Source organism: Onychostoma macrolepis, chromosome 13, assembly GCF_012432095.1.
Source record: "Onychostoma macrolepis isolate SWU-2019 chromosome 13, ASM1243209v1, whole genome shotgun sequence".
Lineage (NCBI taxonomy): Eukaryota > Metazoa > Chordata > Actinopteri > Cypriniformes > Cyprinidae > Onychostoma > Onychostoma macrolepis.
Genome location: NC_081167.1, coordinates 16,251,168 through 16,274,596, shown reverse-complemented (window position 1 = coordinate 16,274,596; position 23,429 = coordinate 16,251,168). Strand labels below are relative to the sequence as shown.

The window sequence follows — 23,429 nt, the reverse complement described above, 5'->3', positions numbered from 1 at the left end:
TTTAGCTAGTGTTTTGATTAATTAGCATGCAATCCTTTATACCTGTAAGAAACACTGTGTATGTTTTTCACAACATTTTACCTCATGCCGAAGTATGCATACTTAGCTTTTCTGGAGTAGTAGAAACAGTGGTGGATGGATGGAGATACTGTTCACTTTCATCTACACCAAAGAGTGATTACCTGTTCCTCTTACAGTGTTTTTATGAAACTACTAGGACGCGGATGTGTAATTGTTAATCATTTACACTTATTCCACTGTTTAGTTTTGTGCATATTCTGACGTTATTTATAAAACCATATGTATTGATGTTTAAGCAATGCACTACACTTGCAAGGTATTTACAACTTCAACACACATTAAAGGCCTCTTGGATAACACGTTGAAGGATTTATTTAAAATGTACAACGCAATGGCAAGCCAATGATTTATCTATTGTACATTGGTTTGTAAGCTAATTCATTTCATAAATTCATTCACACTGTAGTTTCATTTGGTTGTCTCTTTAGTCTACAGTATAATAAAGTGAGTTTTAGACTTTTTTTTTTTTTTAATTAAAACTTTAAAAAAAACTTGTGTGTGAATTGTTTATTTATTATGCTAAGTATTTTATTTATTTATTTACTTTTTATTTTTCACGTGTCTCGCTATTGATATTGCCATTGTAGGTGGCATGGGGCTAAATTCTAAACAAATGTTAGACCTGAGACTGGTTAGAATAGTTGAATTTAGTTGATTTGCATTTGTGCACGACACAATGGAAAAACTTTCTTTTCTTTTTTGGAAACGTCAATTGAAAACATCAGTGAGAACCTCGTGTTCTTCCTCTAAGCATTTCACTTCTGCATTGTTGAAATAAAGATATGTAGGTGCCCCTGTGGTCATCACAACCACGTTTTGTAGCTTGTTTTGTACTCTTGCACCTGTAGCACTTGCTTGTTCCCAGTGCAGCCGCTGCAGTCAGGATTCACTGGCCTTTAATTCAGAGCCAAACATGGCACAGAACGTTCTGTCATCAGCCTGGTGTGGATGCGCGCTAGCTCCACTTAGTGGACAAAACAACTGACAAATGCATGTTTGTGGTGTTGCTTTGCTATTTTGCCTTAAATAGAAGGATATTGTTAATTAATGAGCTGAGTGCTTCAGGTAAAAGGACTCGTGTCCCTCAGCGAAATAGACCCATCTGGGAGTAACAACACTATTATTGCCCGTTTTAGATGGGAATGCTGTCATCTGTGGAATGTTCCTTTTGCAAACATTCCAGATCACATATTTGTCACAATATGTCAGCAGGGTGTAGTCACCAGCCAGCACACATTTGTTCTCACTGACCTGAGAATGTGTCCTAGTGTAATTTATGAGCAAGTAGACACGAGGTTTGTTGCTAGGTTTGTGTACATTCAGTCAAATATGTAACCATGGCTAGGATTGGAAAGGAATACTAAGATTTACTGCACAGTATAAACTATATGCTGCTTGCTTTTAAAAAAAATACTAGGAGGTGATATTCCATAGTACATATTTGAAACCGTAGCTTGCGACATTGTCATGTCTTACAATCTCATCAATCATTAAATGAATCAGGAAAGAGGTTAAAAATTGTGACTGACATAACTTCTGGTTAATCCAGCACACTGGAAATGGAAGGTCTAGTCAATTACGGTGCATTATGCACTTTTGTATTCTCTTCAGTAACTCTGTGCATGTTTTAGCCAATTTAGCAAGACCCCTATATGAAAATGTAGGTACATACTAAACACTTCAGCAATAGTAAAAGGAGTGTGCTGTTCTAAACTTAATCCTAAATGCTCATGATTGGCGGTGGTTAATGCAATCATCTTTTACTTACCTTACTATCACTCCAAACTTGTATTACTGACTTTCTTCTGTGGAACAGAAGAGATATTTTGGGAACCAAACAGCATTAGACCCTGTTGACAAAAAACAGCATTAGACTATTATATTGACAAAAACAAACTTTAATATATTCATGCTCTGCAGAAGAAAGTTATACAGGTTTGGAATGATATAAGGGTGATTAAAATTACAGAATTTTCATTTTTTGTTGAAACTGTCCCTTTAAGTAAAAATTAGAGTGACAGGCCATTGAGAACCCCATATTAATGTACTAATTTTAATTTTAGGCCTAAATGTTTGTGGTGGTTCCGGATTTCCATTAAGTTAACAGTAAATGCCCATGTATTTATGATTGCAACTCTCAGAGATGTTAAATTTATACTGAAGGTTTGGTGTAAATTTGAGCTATGTAAATTGCATTGGGGAGAGAACATGATGGTCCTTCTAGGATGGGAAAACGGTTTGGATTCTAGCAGGATTTACATGACACTTAAATAGTGCTTATCACCTCCGTAATGACAGTTTGGCTACACATACAGACGTTCACATCATATATTTATGTCTTGAGAGCTAAGAAATCTTTTGAGAATCTGCCTGCGTGTTCATTTTTGTTTTGTTTTTCCTACATATGAAGTAGCTTACGTTCAGATCATATCTAACTCTGTGTCAAGCATGCCAGGCTTTCAAGTAGCCATGCTTTTTTTATTTTTATTTTTTTTATCTTTGTGCACATGAACACACTATGCATGTGAAGTAAATGCGAGTGTTTCATGTGCTGCTGAAATCCAATGAGAGGCACTGGAATTCTGCCATTGAAATCAATTTAGCGCTAATGTTATTGAATGATGTGGTGTGTAGAGCTGCAGTAGAGGGTTTATTTGTATTTATATGAGACGGTGGTGCCTGTGCTTTTCCCCTCCTGTGCGTGAATACAGATGTATTGTTTGGAGGCAATTGAGGTCAAGCATTATGTGCATGGTGGGATTTTTGTTGTGTATCGTGATTACGTTGCCCTCGGGGAGAGAAGCCCTTTATAAGCAATGAGCGCACATTTATTTCTGAGCACTAACCAACTCGTCATTTGTATGAAGAGCTGTGCGTATCATTCAGGGGCCATCGATTGGAGCCTTTCAATTGGCACTTAAATGAAAACTTGCAATGTTTATTAATAACCCATCTGCAAATTGATGGTCTGCCAAAATGATTAATAGGCTAGGGATTGATTGCCTGTTGCATAAAACAATTAGTCTGGCATTACTCTCAACAGGTTTCTCACCAGAACAGACACTCAATATTTATCAACACGGCACAGCGGGAGCTCAGCCTGAGTGGCTCTCTTGAGATGGTACAGAGAACATACCCACTAGATGTAGTTTTACTCCATCTTCTAATGCCCCATCTGCATCTAATATACACCATCCCCCAACAGAACGCTCTGTCTCTTGCTGACAAGCCTTTTGGGAGAGAATTGAGCCGAATTGCTTGCTTGTTTACTCTCAAGTTCTACCGGTTCCTCTTCTCAGGAGACTGGTGTGTTTTTGTGAGTGTCTGATGCTGAATCTAAGGACTCGGGCTTGAATGGGCTTACGCATCCCGTGCGGAGATTTAGACGCAACTGTTTGGAGACGTGAGGGTGTGGTGGCAGACTTTCCCGTCAGATTCCATGTAACCTTTTTTCTGATCTCCACTACACGAGTCCTGCATGCCACAGGCTTTCGTGGGAGGAAAGATACAGTCTTATCTCGAGAGCTATTCGCTGAGCCTGTTCGGTTCCCTCTAATCTTCTTTTGGCATCAGCACCTTGCGTTGCCCTCGTTCAGAGGGCACTGGCTACACCTCTCGCAGTTGTATAACATCCCATTGCCAATATTTACACAGGCTCAGCGTTGTGTATCACAGCGCTCTGTGATACGGCAAGGCTGTGTGTGTGTGTGTGTGTGTGTGTGACGTGCACACACATCCTGCTGGGCATCCTTTATCCTTCATCAGTAGTACCAGATTTATTGCATGTATGTGTGTTGTTTTGGCTGCTGCCTTTTAGAAGGCTTTTACACAAGAATTTAATCTTTACAGTAGTCAAATGCAGCACGTCTCCTAAATTCAAAGGAGACATTTTGATTTAATTTCCTGTTGTTTGTGGTATCACGTCTCATGGGTTCTGCATCTAGGTTTGCATCTGATCTCCAGAGATCTTGGATACCTGAACACTCCACACTGTTCAGTGCTAGTATGTTACAATAACAACATATATGTGACCCTGAAAGCTGAAAGTTATCTGAAAGCTGAATAAATAAGCTTTCCTTTGATATATGGTTTGTTAGGATAGGACAATATTTGGCCAAGATACAACTATTTGAAAATCTGGATTCTGAGGGTGCAAAAAAGTCAAAATACTGAGAAAATCGCCTTTAAAATTGTCCAAATGAAGTTCTTAGCAATGCATATTACTAATCAAAAATTAAGTTTTGATATTTATGGTAGGAAATTTACAAAATATCTTCATGGAACATGATGTTTACTTAATATCATAATGATTTTTGGCATTTAAAAAAAATAGATAATTTTGACCCATATAAATGTATTTTTGGCTATTGCTACAAATATAGACCCTTTTAGGGTCTACGTCACGATTACGTCACAGCGCTAGCTGGAGGCAAAACAAAGGGAAAACTGGAGGCGGCCAATTCAAAGCAGCGCAGATTCGGCTACATAAGGAGCTTAAAATATCATCTTGTTGTGATGTTGGGTGCCAGAATCGATGTAGTAGACTAGAGGCTCCAATTTGAAATTAACGCATACCTGCTGCCACTACCAGACAAAAAACCGATGACGGCTGTGGTTAAACGCAATAAAACGAGCGGACTGGACAGAAACAATCGTCAAAAATCATTGCGTTTGCAGCGCACACTTCTTATCAGAAAAGGTTCAATAAAGTATTATATTTTGTTATGGGCTCGTCTAAAGATTTCTTATGCATCTCACTACTATCTCGTGTTTGAAATAATGTATGGATGCGGGTGTAAAACAACCAACTGACGATTTATAGGCTTAATCATTTGTAATTGTATATACATTGTTGTGATTAATTGTGGCTGGAATAATAATGTAGCTGTAAAAACAGTTGCCTGCTGAAATTGAAATATATACACATCTTCATGACTAGATACAAGGTGAGTTTGTCTTAACTATACATGTTAGATGTGAGTCACTGAACTGGAGGTAATCCTGTCAGATCGTCCATCCTTTTAGTTGAAGCGTGTGCAGGTCGGCCAATCTGGTTTCGTCCGTTAAAGTTAAACTTTTCAAATAACAATTGCGGTCCCGGACAGTGAGTGACCGAGTGTCATTACTCTAGTCTTCAGTGTTACATGATCCTTCAGAAATCATAATATACTGATTTGGTGCTCAAGAAATATTTCTTATCAGTGTTTAAAAGTAATTAATTAATTTAAAAAAAAATTGTGCTGCTTAATATTTTTGTGGAAACTAGGATCTTTTTTTTTCAAGAGGTTCAGAAGAACATTATTTATTCAAAATAGTTGCTTTACAGTATTATAAGTTTCTACATGTGACTTTTGATCAGCTTTATCATTGCTGATTAAAGGTGTTAATTTTATTTTTATTTTTTAATCCTACTGACTTTAAACTTTTGAATAGTCTAAGTTAAGTAGTCTTTCTAAGTGAATTTTTTTATTTTTTAGGCAAAATTTATTTTATTAATTTCATAACAGGTTGTATATAATAGGTTGCATTTACATTGCAATGTCAAATTCACAGAGCTGATCATTTGGATCAGCAGCCATCATCAGTCAGACAGCACTCAATTCCATTGGAGTCTGTACTACCAATATTGCAGAAAGGCTAGTATCGTTCTTACTAGTATCTTTTTCTTCATATTGTTACTTGGTACTACAGTAACGGTACATCTAACATCCCTATGATGTGCATTTTTGTTTAATGGAGCAATTTGAGATTGATTTGACTCATGTTGGTACCCTTCCTCTGCCAGGAACTACTTTATATCTGGCACCGGGTATCTGTCCTCTATAATCACATGCTTAATAACTAGCTGGCTCCCTGGGTTTGTAACCACCTGTCTAGTTTGACACCCGATATTCAAACAAAGCTAATCAAAACACATGCCAAATCTTTTATCTTCCAATCTGTACTCATTGTCTATGCCACTCATGTGCCTTGTTTAATAATAGTCGTACTGTGTTTCAAATCTTGGTGTGTGTGTGTGTGTGCGTACATATGGTTTAAGCCACTGCTCTCTTTCAGCTGTTGAGGGTTTAGTTGGAGTACATCTATTGGAGTGTTTAGTTTTGTAAAACATGTAGACTTTTTTCTTTTCTTTTTGATTTAAGAGGAATTTAAAGAAATGTTGGCACTTTGTTGCTAGTTATTCAAATAAAAATTTACGTCAATTAAAAGCATGCTCTTTTTTTTTTTTTTCTTTCTTTTCCTCTCTCTCTAGCCACGTGCTGATCCCATACCCATATGCAGCTTCTGTTTGGGCACAAAGGAGTCCAATCGAGACAAGACGCCAGAGGAGCTGCTGTCCTGTGCTGACTGTGGGAGTAGCGGTAAGACCTGTGTTTGAACTCTCAGCCTGAGTGGTGCCTATATATGGACAGTTCATCATCTGAACGCCTGTGCCAAGTGGCCAAAAGCAAGTTATCTTATAACAAGGAATGTTATTGGTTGAAGTGTGAATCAAACTTTGTAACTAACCATTTAGCTGTAACCAAACCAGCAATTTTTGTTTGAATAGGTGCTTTTAGGAATTCTTTTTTAGTATAATGATTTTTCAGTAGTACAGCTACAGTATTTCAATCATCAGCATGTTGATATAGCATGATCGTGTGATGTGAGTCAAATCCAGAAGAAAGTTTGTCAGAGATGGTGATGCACCTAAATGAAAATTCTTGGCCAAAAGAGAAGAGTACATTCAGGACAATTCGAATGGAAAAACAAAACTTTTGTAACAACTGTCGATTCTCTATCATGGGCACTAACTTCCTTCAATTGTTGTCTTCTTTCATAACACAAATAAAAATATTGTTTAAATAACTGTTCAAAACAGAGCTTCTACTTTTATAGAAACTTTTCTGTGTGTAAAAAGGATCACAATTCCCTCAAAATAACTTTAATTTTGACCGCAATATGCTTTCACTGTCTTGTATAAGATTGATGCGCAGCAGTGTTTGCTGTCCATCTGCATTTCTCTGCACTCTTCTCATCTCACATCAGAGCGGTGGTGTGTGTCTCACCAACTATAAACGCTCTTTCTGACAAGGCATCATCTTCATTAGCCAGTGTTTGCATTAAATGTTTACCTGGATAATTTTACATGTCTAAATTTCTGTTCAATCTGCTTAATTTGCGATTTTATATTTTCAGCCCAGATTGTTTCTTTTTTTTCTTTCTTTTTCTTTTTTGGCCCTAAAACACCATTGTCAGTGAATCAAATTTTGGTACATCACAACTCGGAGTGCAATGAGAATGATGTGTAAATCTATGAAACGGTCCAGGAAATGTCCAGTCAGAGGATGAGACAGGGAGAAAGATGGTAGCATATATGTAAGAGTTTTCTTGTTTGGGATAATTTGTGTAGGGCTATATGTTTGAGAAATGTTGTAAAAGATCTTCAGGAAAGATGCTTGAAGGCTGGAGAAGGCAGATTTATATATTTTGTTTTTTAACTATAAAAATTCTGTTCTGTAGTAGTATTGGCAGAAGGGTTTTACACAATCACAGATGGATTCAAGCTGAAAGGTGTGCAGTTTATAAAATGTTTTTTTTTTTTTTTTCCCCGCTTCAAGTTCGCTTGCTTGTTTCTTTTACTCTAATTTATTTATTTTTTCCCTCCTCCAGACAGAATTGCCATGTTCCTGTTAAATTACCTGCTCTTATGTCGTAATTTGTTTTGAACAGTGATTTTGAAATGCCACAAGGAATTGTTCTCCTGGTGACATTTTTATGGCTGAGTTTGACTTAACAACGCAGAGGTGGTTTTCATTAAGTGTTCATGAAAGTATAGAAAATGTGCTCCCACTGTAAACCGCAGCTGGTTCGCAGCCCTCAGGGACAGGAGTGCATGCTTTTACATGACTATAACGGATCGACTGCCATTACGGTGTACGCGCGTACCATTTCTGCCTCGTTAAGATCAAATTATCCTTAATTAGCCTCTCAGAAGTGTTTGATAATACAGTGCTTTTAGACACTGATTTTGGAAAGTCTTCACGCATGGTTTTTCGCATTGTTGATGGCACGTGTAAATATTTAACTGATCCACGGTTGGGGGAATCTTTCATTTGTTTCGTTTTGATGTTCTCTCTCCGCTTGATTAAGTCTCTGTTAACATTTATCCTGTAATGTTTCAGCAAGGGCTTTTGTGTTTCCTGCCAAAGTTAAAGGATTAGGTAATGTCGCTCTTTTAATTGAGCATGTTTGGAGACTCTCTCTCTAAAGCCTGTTTGTTTTATTCCACATTTCTCCTCAAAGGCCATCCATCATGCCTGAAGTTCTCCACTGATTTGACTGCAAATGTCAAGGCCCTGCGATGGCAATGCATCGAATGCAAAACATGCAGTTCCTGTCAGATTCAGGGGAAGAATGCTGTAAGTTCTTTTCAAATGCACTGATGGCCTTGGCCCAGTTCCTGCTGACATCTTTTATAGTGTCAGAGCGCTGCTTGTGTTCTGACACTTTTACTGCAGAATGTTGTTTACTTGTGTTGTGTAGATTGCATCTTATTTTTTTGCGTGTCTGACACATTTCTGTGTGTGTGTGTGGATCCAGGACGAGATGCTCTTCTGCGACTCCTGTGACAGGGGTTTCCATATGGAGTGTTGTGACCCACCGCTCTCCAGAATGCCAAAAGGTACATTAGGCTTTTGTTTGCCTCTGTGGATTTTTCCATTCTCAAGGTGAAGCCGTTAAATGTGCCATTACACGAAGGCTTCTGGTTACATAATAGTAAGATGATATGTACCTTGCGTCCTGAACTATTTAGTGGCTGTCTCTTTCTCTCTCTCTCTCTCTCCCTCTCTTTCCAGCCTCTTTCTCGTTGTTAATGATTTCGCCTCTGGCTTGCAAATGACTGTGCTTGTCCTTTTCAGTTAATGGCAGTTTGTCTGAAATGGGCATGTAAGTGCCAAGATAAAAAGGGAGCAGCATCATAAAGTGTTTCAATAGAGCAGAACAGGTTCATTTCACTTAATTTTACAAGAGCCTTCAGTGCTGAATGTCTGAAACTGCTGGAGGGATGTGACGTTCTGCCATGAGAAATCCCATCAAATTTCATTTGGGTTTTGTTATGGGTGAAATGCAAATGCTTTAACTAAAACTTATATGTTAAGTGTCAATTTAACACATTAAATTAGTGTGATTAATTATAGCAAAAATAACATGGTTAATCATGGCGAGAGACACTAACAGAAAAGTGAGACCAAAGACGTCTGTCTGCATTTCTGCTGTAAGAACGCTTCCTGTGTGAATGGCCCTGTGGGACTTTGTGACAGTCTACTGCAGACAAAATGACAAACTTGTGTTCATGTGACTGCAAAGTATATTCACGTGGATTGTTGTTCAGCAATAGATGTTTTTACTGATATGGAGAAAGCCAAACAATATAATGACTTGGACACTTTTTCTAATATCAAGCCTCAAATAATTAGTCTACCAGTCTGAGAATTGAGGCTTTGTTTGTCTTGTTTTTTCAGTATAAAGTTTGTCAGGAGTTTTGTTTATTCTGTCAAGATCACAAGAATACAGAAAATGTATAATGCTTAGCCTCTGTCAGCTTCTGTATCTTTATTCATTTTTGCAATTCCATTTGGTCACCACTATGAAATTGCTCTCTGTTGTAGGACGTGATGCTTATCTTGTGAATCAGTGCCACGTATTTCTGCACAAGATATCTGAGAGCTTCAGTTCTATACTGAACATCAGTGCAAATTTAGCTTTAATTAGTTGCGCGAAATCTGATAAACTAAAGGTCTAATCATTCAATTTGTTCATTTGTTATTTTCCTCTCTAAAGAGGATGAGAAGGCTGAAGCCATGTCAGGAAAAGAGCACCCCACACAACTTCAAAGCCATTTATTCTGTGCTTCCTTGTTGGTATGTTACCTGTAGAAAGCTTGTTTTTCTCTGCTCCGTTTCTTTTCTTCTAAAGACAGTGGAAATGAAGGGAAAGGCACAGCGGGTCATCTCTGCTCAGCACTACAAAGACATATCTGAAAAGTGTCACGGCTGCAGACATGATGAACCATCCTTGAAATGCTTCTTTCTTTTTGTCTCCCCCACTCTTTCTTTCTCTCTCTCTCTCTCTTTTTTTTCCCTGGACCTCCCCCAGGAATGTGGATCTGCCAAGTATGCAGGCCAAAGGAGCAGGAGGGAAAACGGTTGCTACACAAGACAGCGGCCCAGATCAAAAGGCGATATGCAAAGCCAGGAAGGCCAAGAAAAAATCTAGCACATCCAACAGTGTACGATAACTCATTTCATCTCTCTTGTTCATTATGCTTCAGGCTTAAGGTTACAGGTCTCACAATCAGTATGTTGCCTAAACTGTAAATGCTCTTTTTTGATGGCCTACTCTGATTTTTGTCCTTCACAACCTTGCCTTGAGAGTATATGTAGGTTTCATACCCTCTCATCCAAAAGGTTTAAAATTAGCATGGCTGCTACAATGTACTTTTAGCCTGGGGCATTCTTTGCAAGTCTATTTTTAACATATGGCTGTGTAGTAAAGCTCAGTCGGAACGCTGTCAGTCAGACTGGGTGAGTCTGGGTCAGCAAGCTTTTAAATGTGCAAGACCTGAGGGATTACATCTTTCCTAAAGGCTTGATGAGCACTGATAGACACGGTGGAACGTGTTGTTGAAACTGTGAAATCAGGGCTCAGGCTTAGTCACAGTCGAGATGTGCACACTGATTCACATTCATTTGTGGCTCGTGTTCTAAATGCAACCATCGTCTGCTTTCACAGGTCTGACAGTGGTGGTCCGGGATCCGTTGAGCTGTCTGAAAAAGCACGGCATGGTAGGGGTTCCATAAGCACTTTCTGTACCCCACCCTCATCAAGCACCTTTATACCCACCACAGACGGCAGGAGTCTCACTGACCCCCTCACATCCACACCCACCCTCACTACGTTGCCCCCAATCAACAAGAAAACCAAAGGTCTCATTGACGGGCTTTCCAAATTTTTCACGCCATCGCCCTTGGGTCGCCGGTTGCGCGGTGAGGCGTCGGGCTCCTCGAAACAGCACAGGCCGAGGAAACGGGGTTATCGGAAATGCCATGGCAGCGTGACGACGCCAGGTGTGAGGTTAAACGCCCCATCTAGCGTTCTCCTTACCCCGTCCCCTTCACAAGGACACAGCCCCATCTCGCTGAACCCCGCCCAGTCGTCCTCGCCCTCCTCCGCCCACTCCCCCCACAGCTCCTCCTCCCAGTCTAGCGGCCCGTCCCTCAGTAGCCTCCCTGGCAACAACCAGCTGAAGGGACTCTTTGATGGACTGTCTCACATCTTTACCACTCAGGGACAGTCCCGGCAAAAGGGACTCCCCAGCTACGCACCGCCCAAGCGAGCGCGCCGCAGCCAGGAAGTTTCCACCTCACCCAAAACGTCCCTGCAGCTTCAAGGAAAGAAGTCTGTCAAGGGTTTCGGTAGTAAATTAGCATCCCTGTCTGGTTCGGCCTCAGGATGGGTGCCCAAGCGCGGCCGGCCGTTTAAGTCAGCGCTCCATTTCAAACGAACACCCTTCTTGAGAAAGCACAAGCTGCTAGGCAGGTTTAGGTTTAAGGCCTCCCCGCAGAGGGAGAACACCACACCAGGGAAGGGCAGATTGGCAGACGGAAGAGTAAAACCAGACCCAAACCATGGTAAGCACAGGGGCCTGAACCTCCAAACGGCCGACTGGCTTTTTCATCTTCAACCGTTTTACTCATCTTCCTCATTTTTAGAAGCAAAATAAAATGGATTTTTGTTTTTCAACTAATACTGCATCTCTGCATTTTTGTTTTTAACCTTTTTCTTCAATCTTTTTTTATTATATTAATTCTGAAGCCACTAAAGCCTTAGATTTCTGCTCTCTGCTCACGTCCTCATGCTGCTCACACCTGCCTCTCAAACCCAAGTTATTAATGCTTTTTCCCTTTAGTAACAAGCACTTTAATGTAAAGTGTTTGCATTTCAAATGACCCTTGCTCCTGGTTTGGTTCCCTCTCAACCTCTGCACAAATGGAGTATTTGTTTAGAGGTCACTGTTGCCTAGAAACAAACTGTGGTGTGTGGTTAGAGGTTTGAGGTTAGTGTGTTGCCAGCAATGTTGATATGAGCCTTTCCTATCAGCCTTTCTTTCCATGACTGTAGTGATTTGCATGCTAGCAGTTGTGATTTTGAATGCTGTGCTATCGAGTCCAAGTTAGTTAGTGCTTGTTTATATTAGCTTTGGGTTTTGTTGTGTCAGCATCTTTTCAGTTCTTTTGTGCTATATTCTGCAAATATCGACTTTTAAAGGTCCTTTTTTTCTGACCTCTCACAGCCTTTAATGCCGAGAGATGCTCAAGAAGAGAACCACAGGAAGGACGGATGACTTTACTCAATGACCACGTGGCTGAAGAGGATCTGAAATTGTTTAGACGCATCAAGGAGATCACCGCAAAGGTGTGGAAAGTAAACCACCCATTGTCAACAGAAGAGAAGGTTTAAGAGTTAAATAAAAAGCTTGAAGAAATTAAGACCTAAATATTGCTACTGTCATTTTACAGTTGTACTGTAAAATAATAATTTTTTTTATATTTTACAGTGGAAATTTTCAATAGTAATATTTCATTTTGTTTACTATTTTTATTATTGTTGTTATTCCCTTTCTAAAATTGTGCTGCCCTATTAACTGGTCTCCCAGTCTGGTCTTTTGACTGGTTTTGGGTATTTTTCTTACTGAGAGACCAGCATAAGTCACCTTAGACCAGCAAACCAGTTTAGCCTGGTTTAAGTGAGCTTTATTAGAGCATCTGGACACAACCCTTGGCAAACACCTTAGCATTGTGGCTGTAATATAAAAATATAATTCTTTTAAGTGTTTTAATTCTGTTTCTACCTTGTGATTTATTTCAAAAACAGAAAGCTGGTGGCGATCAAGGACAATCCCCTCCTTTGATTAAGTTTGGGAAATATGAAATACAAACTTGGTATTCCTCACCATACCCTCCAGAATACTCAAGGTAAGTCTGAAATTAATTCAGAAACATTTTTTACAGCAGTAAAAATGTTTGCCAGATACACCCTTAAGCAAATGTAAACTAGTATTTGATTTTAGAATTTCTCCCTGCTCTTGTTACTTATGCCACATTCTTCGTTATAATTAATTGCCGCTCACCTCCTCAGATTACCGAAGCTTTATCTCTGCGAGTTCTGCTTAAAGTACATGAAAAGCCAAGATATTCTGCAGAGGCATTCAAAGAAATGTGGGTGGTTTCACCCGCCAGCTAATGAGATCTACAGGAAGGATAACCTCTCTGTGTTTGAGGTCAGTGCTTGCTCTTAAATCTTGCACAAGGGGCACATGCACAACTTCATCCGCATCCTAATTTATCATCTGCATTTGCAATTAAAACAAGAGGGGGTTATGTCCAGAGATTAAAGGCTATGAAGTGCCAAGCTTGTCGAAAGACACATCTCAGCATCACGCATGAGAACTGGAATTAATCATGTCAGATTAAGCCAATTCTTCAAGGATCTTTTTTGTCTAGTGAACAGGAAATGCATCAATTTTAGCAGGCCTCCAAAAGTGTTTGTTAAAGACCTTTAATTGCACTGTTTTTATGAGTTGTGAACTTCACAGGTGCTCCACTAGCAGGAGCTGCCCTTGTATGGCCTACCTGACTCTAATTGTTTCCCATTTTGCCTTCTTTGCTCAGGTTGATGGAAATATCAGCAAAATTTTCTGCCAAAACCTTTGTTTGCTTGCAAAACTTTTTCTGGATCACAAGACTTTGTATTACGATGTGGAGCCTTTTCTCTTCTACGTTCTAACACAGAATGATGAGAAAGGTTGTCATCTTGTTGGATACTTCTCAAAGGTATTACAATCCTTAAATATATCTAATCCTATGACAGTTGAGTAAGAGTAACAGCGGGTTATCTAGTGGATTGCTAAAGATAGCATTTCTTGTACGGTGCTCGTTTTTGGATCTGAACCTTTTCTGCAATATGTTTGAAGGGTTTTGTGTGGTTGTTTGGTTCAGTTCAGGACAACGGCAGGTGCTGTGAATTGCATGCGTTGGCAGTGCGCTGACACACTCTATCTTTCTCTCCCATAGGAAAAGCTTTGCCAGCAGAAGTACAATGTCTCCTGCATAATGATCATGCCTCAGTACCAAAGGCAAGGATTTGGGAGGTTCCTCATTGATTTCAGTAAGTTATTCATTAACTGGTTTGGAAGTTTGTATCATGAACAGATGCTTCTGTGCTCTGCATGAAAGCAAAAAGAGGATCGGTTTCAGACTAGACAGTTATGATAGATAGACTGCCTGTTTCATTGTACTGGGTTTGCATGTCCTTATATACAATTGAATGTAGTGCATGGTATAATTTGTTTGCTTGTGAATGTTTTGATTTGCTCGCTGTGTAGAACCAGAAGAGCATTTGCATACTTTGTGTTAATGCAAAAGACTAAAATACTTGAATCTAAATCTGACTTTGCTTAGTGCAAGATCAGCTCAAACTTTAACCAATCAAAAAAGACCAAATATTTTCTTGATGTGTTAATTAATAACCCTTATGAGTCAGTTTAAAATCGAAATTACATATGATTTATATACGTGTGTGTGCGCGCATTAGAATCAAAATCATAATCATTAAATTCCTTATATATATAACTGTTTGGCTTTGATGAAAAACTTGCTTTGTTTATATGTAAAATATAATTCAATTAAAGCTTGTGAAATGTGCCTCAAGACCTTAAAAAGCTGCACGTAAACATTACTCCATGTCTTCATAAATTGTGATTGAGTTGTTTTATGTTTTGTCAAAGTGACACTCAAACCCGATCTGACAACAATACTCATAAACAATCTTTCCTCATCTGCTCTTTCATTCTTTTCCTCTCTTTCCAGGTTACTTACTTTCCAGGCTAGAGGGCCAGGCTGGCTCCCCAGAGAAGCCTCTATCTGATCTGGGTCGTCTGTCCTACTTGGCTTATTGGAAAAGTGTCATACTGGAGTACCTGCACAACCACCCAGATAAGAGTGTCAGCATCAGGGGAATGAGCCGAGCCACGGGCATGTGTCCACATGACATTGCTACCACACTTCAGCAGCTCAACATGATTGATTTCCAGGATGGCAGGTGGGTTTGACTGTGGTGGTATCTGTCAATCTGACAATTCACTCACAAGCTTTCAGTACACTGCATCATCTCTAAAAACATTACTACATTCCAGGGGTGGACACATTATTAGGGATGCTCCAATCGATCGGCCGATAATCACATTTTATGACTTGATCGGTACTCATACATTTGGCCGATCTCACGTACCAATCGCAATTTGATGTTGTCAACACGTGAGGATGTACATGATGTGTGGGGACATAAATGGTTTGGCACTGCAGTCATGTCATTGCCGGTGTGAAAATGTTTTGAGAAACAATGCAAAATTCGTTATTTATCGTTTGTTTCGCATGATGATTGAATGGATATTCCAGTTTTTAACAGCAGATTCAGTGACGTTAGAGCTGATCTGCGCATCACTGAACGCGTTCTATGGGAACCGGAGCTGATCGCGGCCGCAGTCAGTGCTTTCTGAAGCGGCTCTCGCGCTGCTTGGCTAAAAATAGTCTTTTGTGAGTTGTCACAGCGTGGAGGACGGAACAAAACCTCGTTGGAGCCGTAAGTGGTAACGGTAACATAATACGTTGACCGTGGGCTACTTTTAAATGAACATTTATTTATAAAACTAAAATATCTTCTTTGGCCATGTTAGCATACTCAATAGCATTAACACAGGCTTTACCTCTTTCAAACTTTATCTGGAATGTCACCGTTTCTGTCACTGCAACTTCCCGATCAGGTGAAAACACACACAAATTAAATCGTCTGCCTGATGAAAAATGTATTTTAAAAAATTTGTTAATATCTGCATGATTTATTTTATCCACCCGCAAATAATCAGAATGCATTTTTTTTTATTATTATTATCTGGCCCATGGATAAACCGTGATCAAACTACTCCGTTCTGTTCTTTCAGTAGTTTAAATGTTTCTAGTTCTTTTGTCCTCTCTCTATCATGCATAACATGGATAATCAAAACGTTCTCATCTTCAGCAGAAAAGATACATTTCAAAGTTTAAATTTCAACCTTGCCATCTAACAACAATTTTATATATATATATATATATTTAAATGTTCTTAGCCTACAGATTAATAACGCTAAATGTAGATCAGAAACGTCTCGTCACATCTGGTTTGAATACTCAGAGTTATAGATAGATATAAATATAGATGGAAAGAAAAATAACTATATTTGCAGAATTGTTGTGTTCTGCTGTGTTTTAATGAAAGTAATCTATAATTTTTTGCTGCTCATCGTGTTTCTGTTGTTGTTAGAATAACCGTGTCATCGCAGCTCTTAAACTTGGTGCCGGCGAGAGAGAGAGGAAGGGCACAGTTGAATAAAGCATCTTTGGCTTTAGATAAAAATACTAGAGAATATAGCATATGTTATGCATAAACCCCATTTTAACGGCACATTAAAATGTTCACTATATAAGGAATAAATTTTGTGATTATGTAACATTATCACACATGTTATAAAGCTTGAAGCATCAGAATCGCTGTTGGTATCGGCCGATCACCATGACAAGAAATCGGTACTCGTTATCGGCTGCAAAAATCCTGATCGGAGCATCCCTACACATTATGGCTATATTTGCATGCGCATAAATACCAAATTACAATTTCTGTTTTTAATATTTTGTAACATGTTTGTCTAGGTTTGTAATCATTCGAAGGCATCAGCTGGTTGAGCTGCACATGGATAGACTGAGAATGAAGCCACGGCTTCATGAGGTTGATCCTGACTGCCTGAGCTGGACTCCGGTTTCAGTCTGCAGAAGCCCGCCGGGGGAGCTGAAGAGTGCTATAGCACAGGTAGGCTTAAAGGTCTATTCATGATTTGATCAGGGAGTAAACACCCCTGATTTTAGTGAACACAGTTTTTATTTGTCCAAGTACAGAGTGCTCTAATACTTAAAGCTAAACTATCAAGGATTTCTTGTTAAGTTTTCCATCAGAAATGAATTATTGAGCCATTGCAAATACTTTTAATAATGCTTTATATTCAGAGCTTTCAGATTTGATTTAGCATAAAATCAGGCTTCTGTCATTCTTTCCTCTGATGTCCACGAACAAAGAAAAGATCTATGGCAGCTCAGATTTCTTATTTTCCAAATACATGTCTTGTAAGACTTCCTACTCACTAGACACCCACAGGTATACCTATATTGTTTCAAATGTCAAAAAAGCCCCCAGAAGTATGCATTGTACCTTAAGAATGTTGCTAAATTCATAGAGAGTGAACCCTCTGCAACAACCTTTATATAAATATACAAGAAACATCTAGGTGGTTTTCTTGGCATATACAGAGGCTTGATCAGTACGTTCCACAGGGTGACTTGAATTCCAGTTTATAATTACATCTGTCTCGCATCAAATTACTATGTTCTGTATGCATTGTTATCGTTTGCCACAGATATTGCAGTGGAAACAGCAGATTTTGTAAAATACCCCGTTATTGTTTCTTTTTGGCCTCTGACACAGCCTGACTCTTTTTGCATAATGCTGAACTCGACCATAATTGGTAAGATGATCAAAGGCTGTTCTGGTGGCTGAGTCTAGAATCAGAGCTTATGTTTTTAATTCAAACCTATTCAATAGGCAGATCATGGCAGTCACGATGAGCGCAGGTCACTCATTCCTTCCTTGGCTCTGCATTATTAGCTACAAGATGATGCTTGCATGAAAAGTGAGCTAAATTTATCCCATCGTTTGCCTTTCAGGAGTTCAGGGTGAGTTCACAGAGATAGCTGAAAGCACTTTCAACAGTAACCCAGCTTCCTGAGTGACCTAAATCAAAGCCCTGTATTATTAATGCCTCTGAATGTCCCATGAAATGTAATCTTCCACAGCCGCTTAAAAATAAATGTTGCTGAGATCAACGGCTAATCAAGAGACAATCTCTGCACTGCAGGGGTGCTGCGGAGGCAAAATGGATAACTGAGATGTTATTTGTCTGCTTGGCTTCAGCCTGTACAGAGTGGCTCAGACGAGCTCATGTTTGTGTTTTTGTGGCACAACAGGCTGGAGACCGTCGTGCGAGCTGTAGTGCGTCGACCAGGAATTTGGCGACAGGGATGGGCTACACTAGCACAAGACCTCCACTAACCAAGTGCAAGAACTTCAGCAGAAGATACTCAGATCCACTGTTTTCCAACAGTGCTGGGAAAGAGTTCGAAGTGAGCGAAGAAAGCAGCAGTGATGAAGATGATGATGGTGAAGATAGTGCAATCAAATCCCAGTCTGGGCAGGGGCTCAAGCGAAAGGTAAACATCAGAATAAATAAAAATGTGCATTTTTTTTTTTTTTTAGTTCTGTGTATTATCATTGTTCACATTGAATTTTCCTCATCATTTGGGAGGCGTATTTAGTTGGATGGAAAAAGATGCAAAACTATCCATTAGTCAGAAATTTCCATCAGTCCTTAAGTCCATAATCAAGTAATATTGCTTTTGTGATTTGTGTGGGAAATCTTGGTTCTGTATCACCAAGTTATGCGGCAGATTATTTGCTTTGGGGTACTGCTATCCCAGAATGCCTGGGGGAGAGTATGTTGTGAGGAACTTGCGGTCAGCTTGATTCTGAACACTCTCATTTGGGGTTTTGGGCAGGCTAAGCTTTCCAAATGAATGGCCTGTGGTGTAGGCACTGTGGTCTAAATGATGGGCTTTTGCATTTAGATCATGAAGCAACCCATTCACAACGCAGCCACATTTCCCTATGTTTAGCATCACCCTTGACCGTATCTGTCTCCTCCAAACCTCTGCTTTTTGGATTAAAGGGCACCAGGGACAGTTCGACAAAAAAGTGGCCAACTCTTGCTATGACAGTTGTTAAGTCTAACAGTCTTTGACATCTCCCTGTATTTATTCCGTTCTCAAGCATACAATATGCACCTCTCAGTTTAAGAGAATAGCCCCCTTAAATGTGTTTTTTGTTTGTTTTTTTTTAGCGGGCTCCAACTCTGCGACGGAAGAGAGGGCGAAGGAGAACAAGAATCAACAGCAGTGTCACGACCGAGACCATCTCGGAGAGAACAGAGGTGCTTGATGAGCCATTCGACAACTCTGATGTAGAAAGCCCTCTGCCACAGCCCAGCAGGAGGGGTGGCAGCGAGGATGAGGAAGAGGAGAAGAGCCAGAGATTAGCCATGCGTCGGCCTGGAAGACCAAGGAGATATGAAGATGACAATCACTCAAATCAATCTAAAGAAGGGAATGTGGAAGGTAAAGCCATACATGTTAATATTTACAACATACTGTTTTTTTTGCATGTTTGAAAGATAAATTAACATGGAACTTTTTTTTGTGTTTCTGAAGCTTTGAAAAAGGACAATCCTCGACCTCTAAAACGGAAGAAAGGCTGGCCCAAAGGTGTCAAACGAGGCCCTCCCAAATGGAGACTAAAGGAGCGAAAAATGGGCTTTAAGCTCAACCTCTACACACCTCCTGAGACGCCAATGGTCACAGTGGAGCAGGAGCAAGAAGAAGAGCAGGATGTCAGCCCTGCCTCCTTCTCAGGACCATGTGAGTCTATTAGAGAGCCCAGACCAGAGGACCCAGAGCTGGACCCCTGCGATTCAGAGCCCCACAGTCCTGAGCCACCCGAGTCTCACAAAGTAAATGAGAGTGAGCCAACAGACAAATCTGACACAGTGGAAAATTCACCCTGCGTTGATGAGACCAGTGAGACAAAATCAGGTCCAATAGATGATGCTGAAGAGTCAACTCAAAATACAGAGGAAGTGAAAGACCTGAAGCCAGAGGGTGAAGTAGAAGGCAGGGTTGGTAAGGGATCAGGTGAACGAGATGAAGAAGAGGATGAGGAAGAAGAGCCAGAACCATCTCATGTGGACGATCATGATGCGGATGATGAAGATGACAGCCACGAGCAGAGAATAGACGATCCGGTGCCACTACCAGAAAGAGACCTTACGGAAGACCCAGAGCCAGTTCCAACTCCTACTAATATCAATAAAGATCCTGAAGTGCAGCCGAGCCCTGTGGACCCACCGCCTCATTGCTCAGAGGAGCTTGCGTCTGAAAGCACTCTCGTGAGCTTGGGCATGCAACAGGGTGACACTGTGGACTCGGATCACCCTCCAGACTCCGAAACCGAGGAAGAGGATAACAGTCAGAGGCCTGAAGAAAAGCATATGGGCCCGTTGACCCCGGCAATAAAAGAGGACCATAACATTTGCCCTGAGCTTGACATGGAGACGGCCCAAGCAGTGCAGTCTCTGACTCAAGAGTCTGAGCAGGAGAGGCACTTTCAGGATTGCGCAGAGACTCAGGAGGCCTGCCACAGTCTCCAGAGGTATGTTCATGTTGAGCAGAGCCCTCAGATGACTCCCGTGGACGACTGCCAGCAGTCCGATCACAGCAGTCCTCTGTCTTCTGTTCATTCTCACCCGAGCCAATCTGTACGATCAGTCAACAGTCCAGCGGTGTCCATTTTAGAAAGTGGCTACACGCAGATCAGCCCCGATCAGGGCACCGTCTCAGTGCACTCACTTCATAACAACATGGAGACTAGTCCAATAATGGATGTGCCCTCGGTGTCGGACCACTCTCAGCAGGTGGTGGACAGTGGCTTCAGTGACCTAGGTAGCATCGAGAGCACCACAGAGAATTACGAGAATCCCAGCAGTTACGACTCCACGCTGGGTAACAGCATTTGTGGCACGGGAGCAGGAGCGGGCGCCTCCTCCCAGAGCAGCTGTTCCTATGGCAACCTCTCCTCCGGTGGCAGCCACAGTCAGAGCAGCTGTGCTGTGTCCCAGCAGATGGCCGGTCCTGTGGTGAACAATACTGGCGCTTGCAGTATGCTCCAGCAAACCAGCATGAGCTCCCCTCAGGGATGCAGTGTGAAGTCTCCGCAAGGCTGTGTGCCGGAGAGGCAGCCCAGCCATCCGCATGGACACGGCCACGGGCATAGCCACAGTCACCACCACAGCCATCACCAGCACCATCCGCACCATCAACATCACCAACACCCACAACACCAGTACCAGCAACCTCTGTCGCACTGCTCCATGCCGGCCAGCTTCCCTCCATCCATGCAGCTGCCCGACATCCCAGAGTCCAACAACCCCTCCGGCAACCTGGGCCTGTATGACCGAATGGGCCAGGGAGAGTATGGAGGTGGACACTACGGTCAGCACTCAGCTACATTCAGCCTGCATAAGCTACAACAGCTCACCAATACCATCATGGACCACCCCTTGCCCTTCAGCCATTCTGCCTCGCACTCCATCTCATCCTATGCAAACAACAACGGCTCGTTGTCCACGCAGCTCGGCCCTCACAATCCCACGCTGGTGTCCCTGTCGCAACCTGGCGGAGGCCCTCAGTCGCAGGCTACCGTGACTCCTCCGCCCAACATGACTCCACCGCCCATGATGCTGCAGCGCAACATGGCTACACCCAACATGAACCTGGCCCAGTCTCAGAGACTGCAGACGCAAATGGCCCCCAAGAATCACCACCACCACCCCGTGTCCATCCGCTCTAAATCGGCCCCTCTGCCGCCCCACCACCAGCAGCAGATGTACGGAAGGGGTCCTCAGACTGTAGCCATGCAGGCTCCCGGGAGGACGCTGGCTATGCCGCCGCGGATGAACATGGGGGTGAACCTCATGCCCGCTCCGGCTTACAACGTCAACTCGATGAACGTGAACGTCAATATGGCGATGAACACTTACAGAGTGACACAGCCCATGATGAACGGGGGCTACCATGGCAATCCTACCTATATGAATCAATCTCCACAGTACTCTATGCAGATGGGCATGATGGGTACTCAGCCTTACCCACAGCAGCCCATGCAGGCCCCTCCCCATGGCAATATGATGTACAGCCCAGCAGGTCATCATGGTTATGTGAACACTGGCATGTCCAAACAACCCTTAAACGGGCCTTACATGAGACGATAATCAACGATCTGAAAGTGAAGGGTCGTGACGTTGCAAAGTCAGCTAGTTGACTTGAGGTATTTAGTTTTTATTTTCATGGTTAATGTTCGCTTTTATGGATCTTTCTGAAAGAACCAGCACTTGGTAAGAATGCAAAAAAAGTTTTGTTTATTGGCTAAATTTTAGCTTTTCTCCCCTGTTTATGGGAAGCCTTACAGCATAAGATTTAAAATGTAACATTTGTGTAAGCGTAAATCTCCCCCGAACTGCATTGCAGTTGAATGGAGGTTACATTTTCTTTAAGTTGGAACCTGCATTATGGAACCTTTAAATGTGCCTGCATTGTATGTTTTTTGGACAAAAGAGCCTTTTCAATGTACCTTTAGCAATCGCAAGGTTATATATGTAAGTCTGTACTCATGCCTTCATATTATTTAAATTATTGTAAATCTACTTTTATATTTTTTTAAATGTAAGGTTATACTTAGCATGCTATAACGTCTTTGTTAGTGACAGTGCATCAAAGTAGTACTGTACAGTGTTGTGCTTAATAGCAAGCAATTTTATATTAAATGTATGGCCTTGGTTAGGTTTCCCTCGTATGGAAGGAAAAAGTAAACTCTATTTTTGTTTATTCTAATACTGTAAAGATTTGAAAACATCGTCACGTTCGGCTTGGAAGGTTCTATTGCTAATTGTGTATAATTTGTTACTTTATAACAAGTTTCTTTACCTGAGGCAGCTTTCTGTTTTTATACAATTTAAAGCAATTTCTGTCACAATAGCAAAGAACAGTCAATGTCAGTATTTGTACATGTAGAAATCTAAATCAAAGGGGAAGGGCAAACAAAACCATTTCAAATGGGGCAGAGTTGCAAAATTATTATTATGAGTGTCAATTTACTCCAAAGTTGGTCTTTTATGAAATGCCTTTAAACTTACATTTTCATTCCATCTGTAGATTTTTTTTATCTTTATAAAACATCTGATTTATATTTTACTGAAATGTAGAGCAGTAGCCTTGTTGATAGACAAAACAGATGGCATGTAAAAAGGTAAATTGTATCGGTGTCTGTTTGTATAGCTTATTTTGTAGCCTTTGTACCTGTACAGAATGGCAGTTTGACGTAAGAGGGATATCCTGACTGTACTAATTAACAGAGCAACAGTCCTGTATTTATGAGTTACCTTTTTAGTCGGTCACTTAAATGCTGTACATTTTAGCAGAAAATAAATTATGATGAGCCACTGACAGACTTAAAAGTGTGTATGGACTCTGTTTTCATCTCATGCTTATCCAAACTCG

General features: G+C 41.0%; 1 protein-coding gene across 1 annotated transcript in view; it reads left to right on the top strand.

The window, feature by feature from the left end:
* The window catches only part of kat6b (K(lysine) acetyltransferase 6B), a 31,827-nt gene extending 8,441 nt beyond the window's left edge, over positions 1–23,386 (top strand). Inside the window, exons 3-17 of the mRNA XM_058794886.1 lie at positions 6,335–6,443; positions 8,368–8,483; positions 8,665–8,746; positions 10,222–10,354; positions 10,858–11,756; positions 12,419–12,540; positions 13,000–13,100; positions 13,264–13,405; positions 13,797–13,958; positions 14,199–14,292; positions 14,994–15,225; positions 16,869–17,025; positions 18,234–18,476; positions 19,163–19,436; positions 19,530–23,386. Of these exons, the coding sequence (XP_058650869.1) occupies positions 6,335–6,443; positions 8,368–8,483; positions 8,665–8,746; positions 10,222–10,354; positions 10,858–11,756; positions 12,419–12,540; positions 13,000–13,100; positions 13,264–13,405; positions 13,797–13,958; positions 14,199–14,292; positions 14,994–15,225; positions 16,869–17,025; positions 18,234–18,476; positions 19,163–19,436; positions 19,530–22,144 (5,481 nt within the window). The 3' untranslated portion in view covers positions 22,145–23,386. The remainder of the gene's footprint in view (positions 1–6,334; positions 6,444–8,367; positions 8,484–8,664; positions 8,747–10,221; positions 10,355–10,857; positions 11,757–12,418; positions 12,541–12,999; positions 13,101–13,263; positions 13,406–13,796; positions 13,959–14,198; positions 14,293–14,993; positions 15,226–16,868; positions 17,026–18,233; positions 18,477–19,162; positions 19,437–19,529) is intronic.
* The last annotated feature ends 43 nt before the right edge of the window (positions 23,387–23,429 follow it).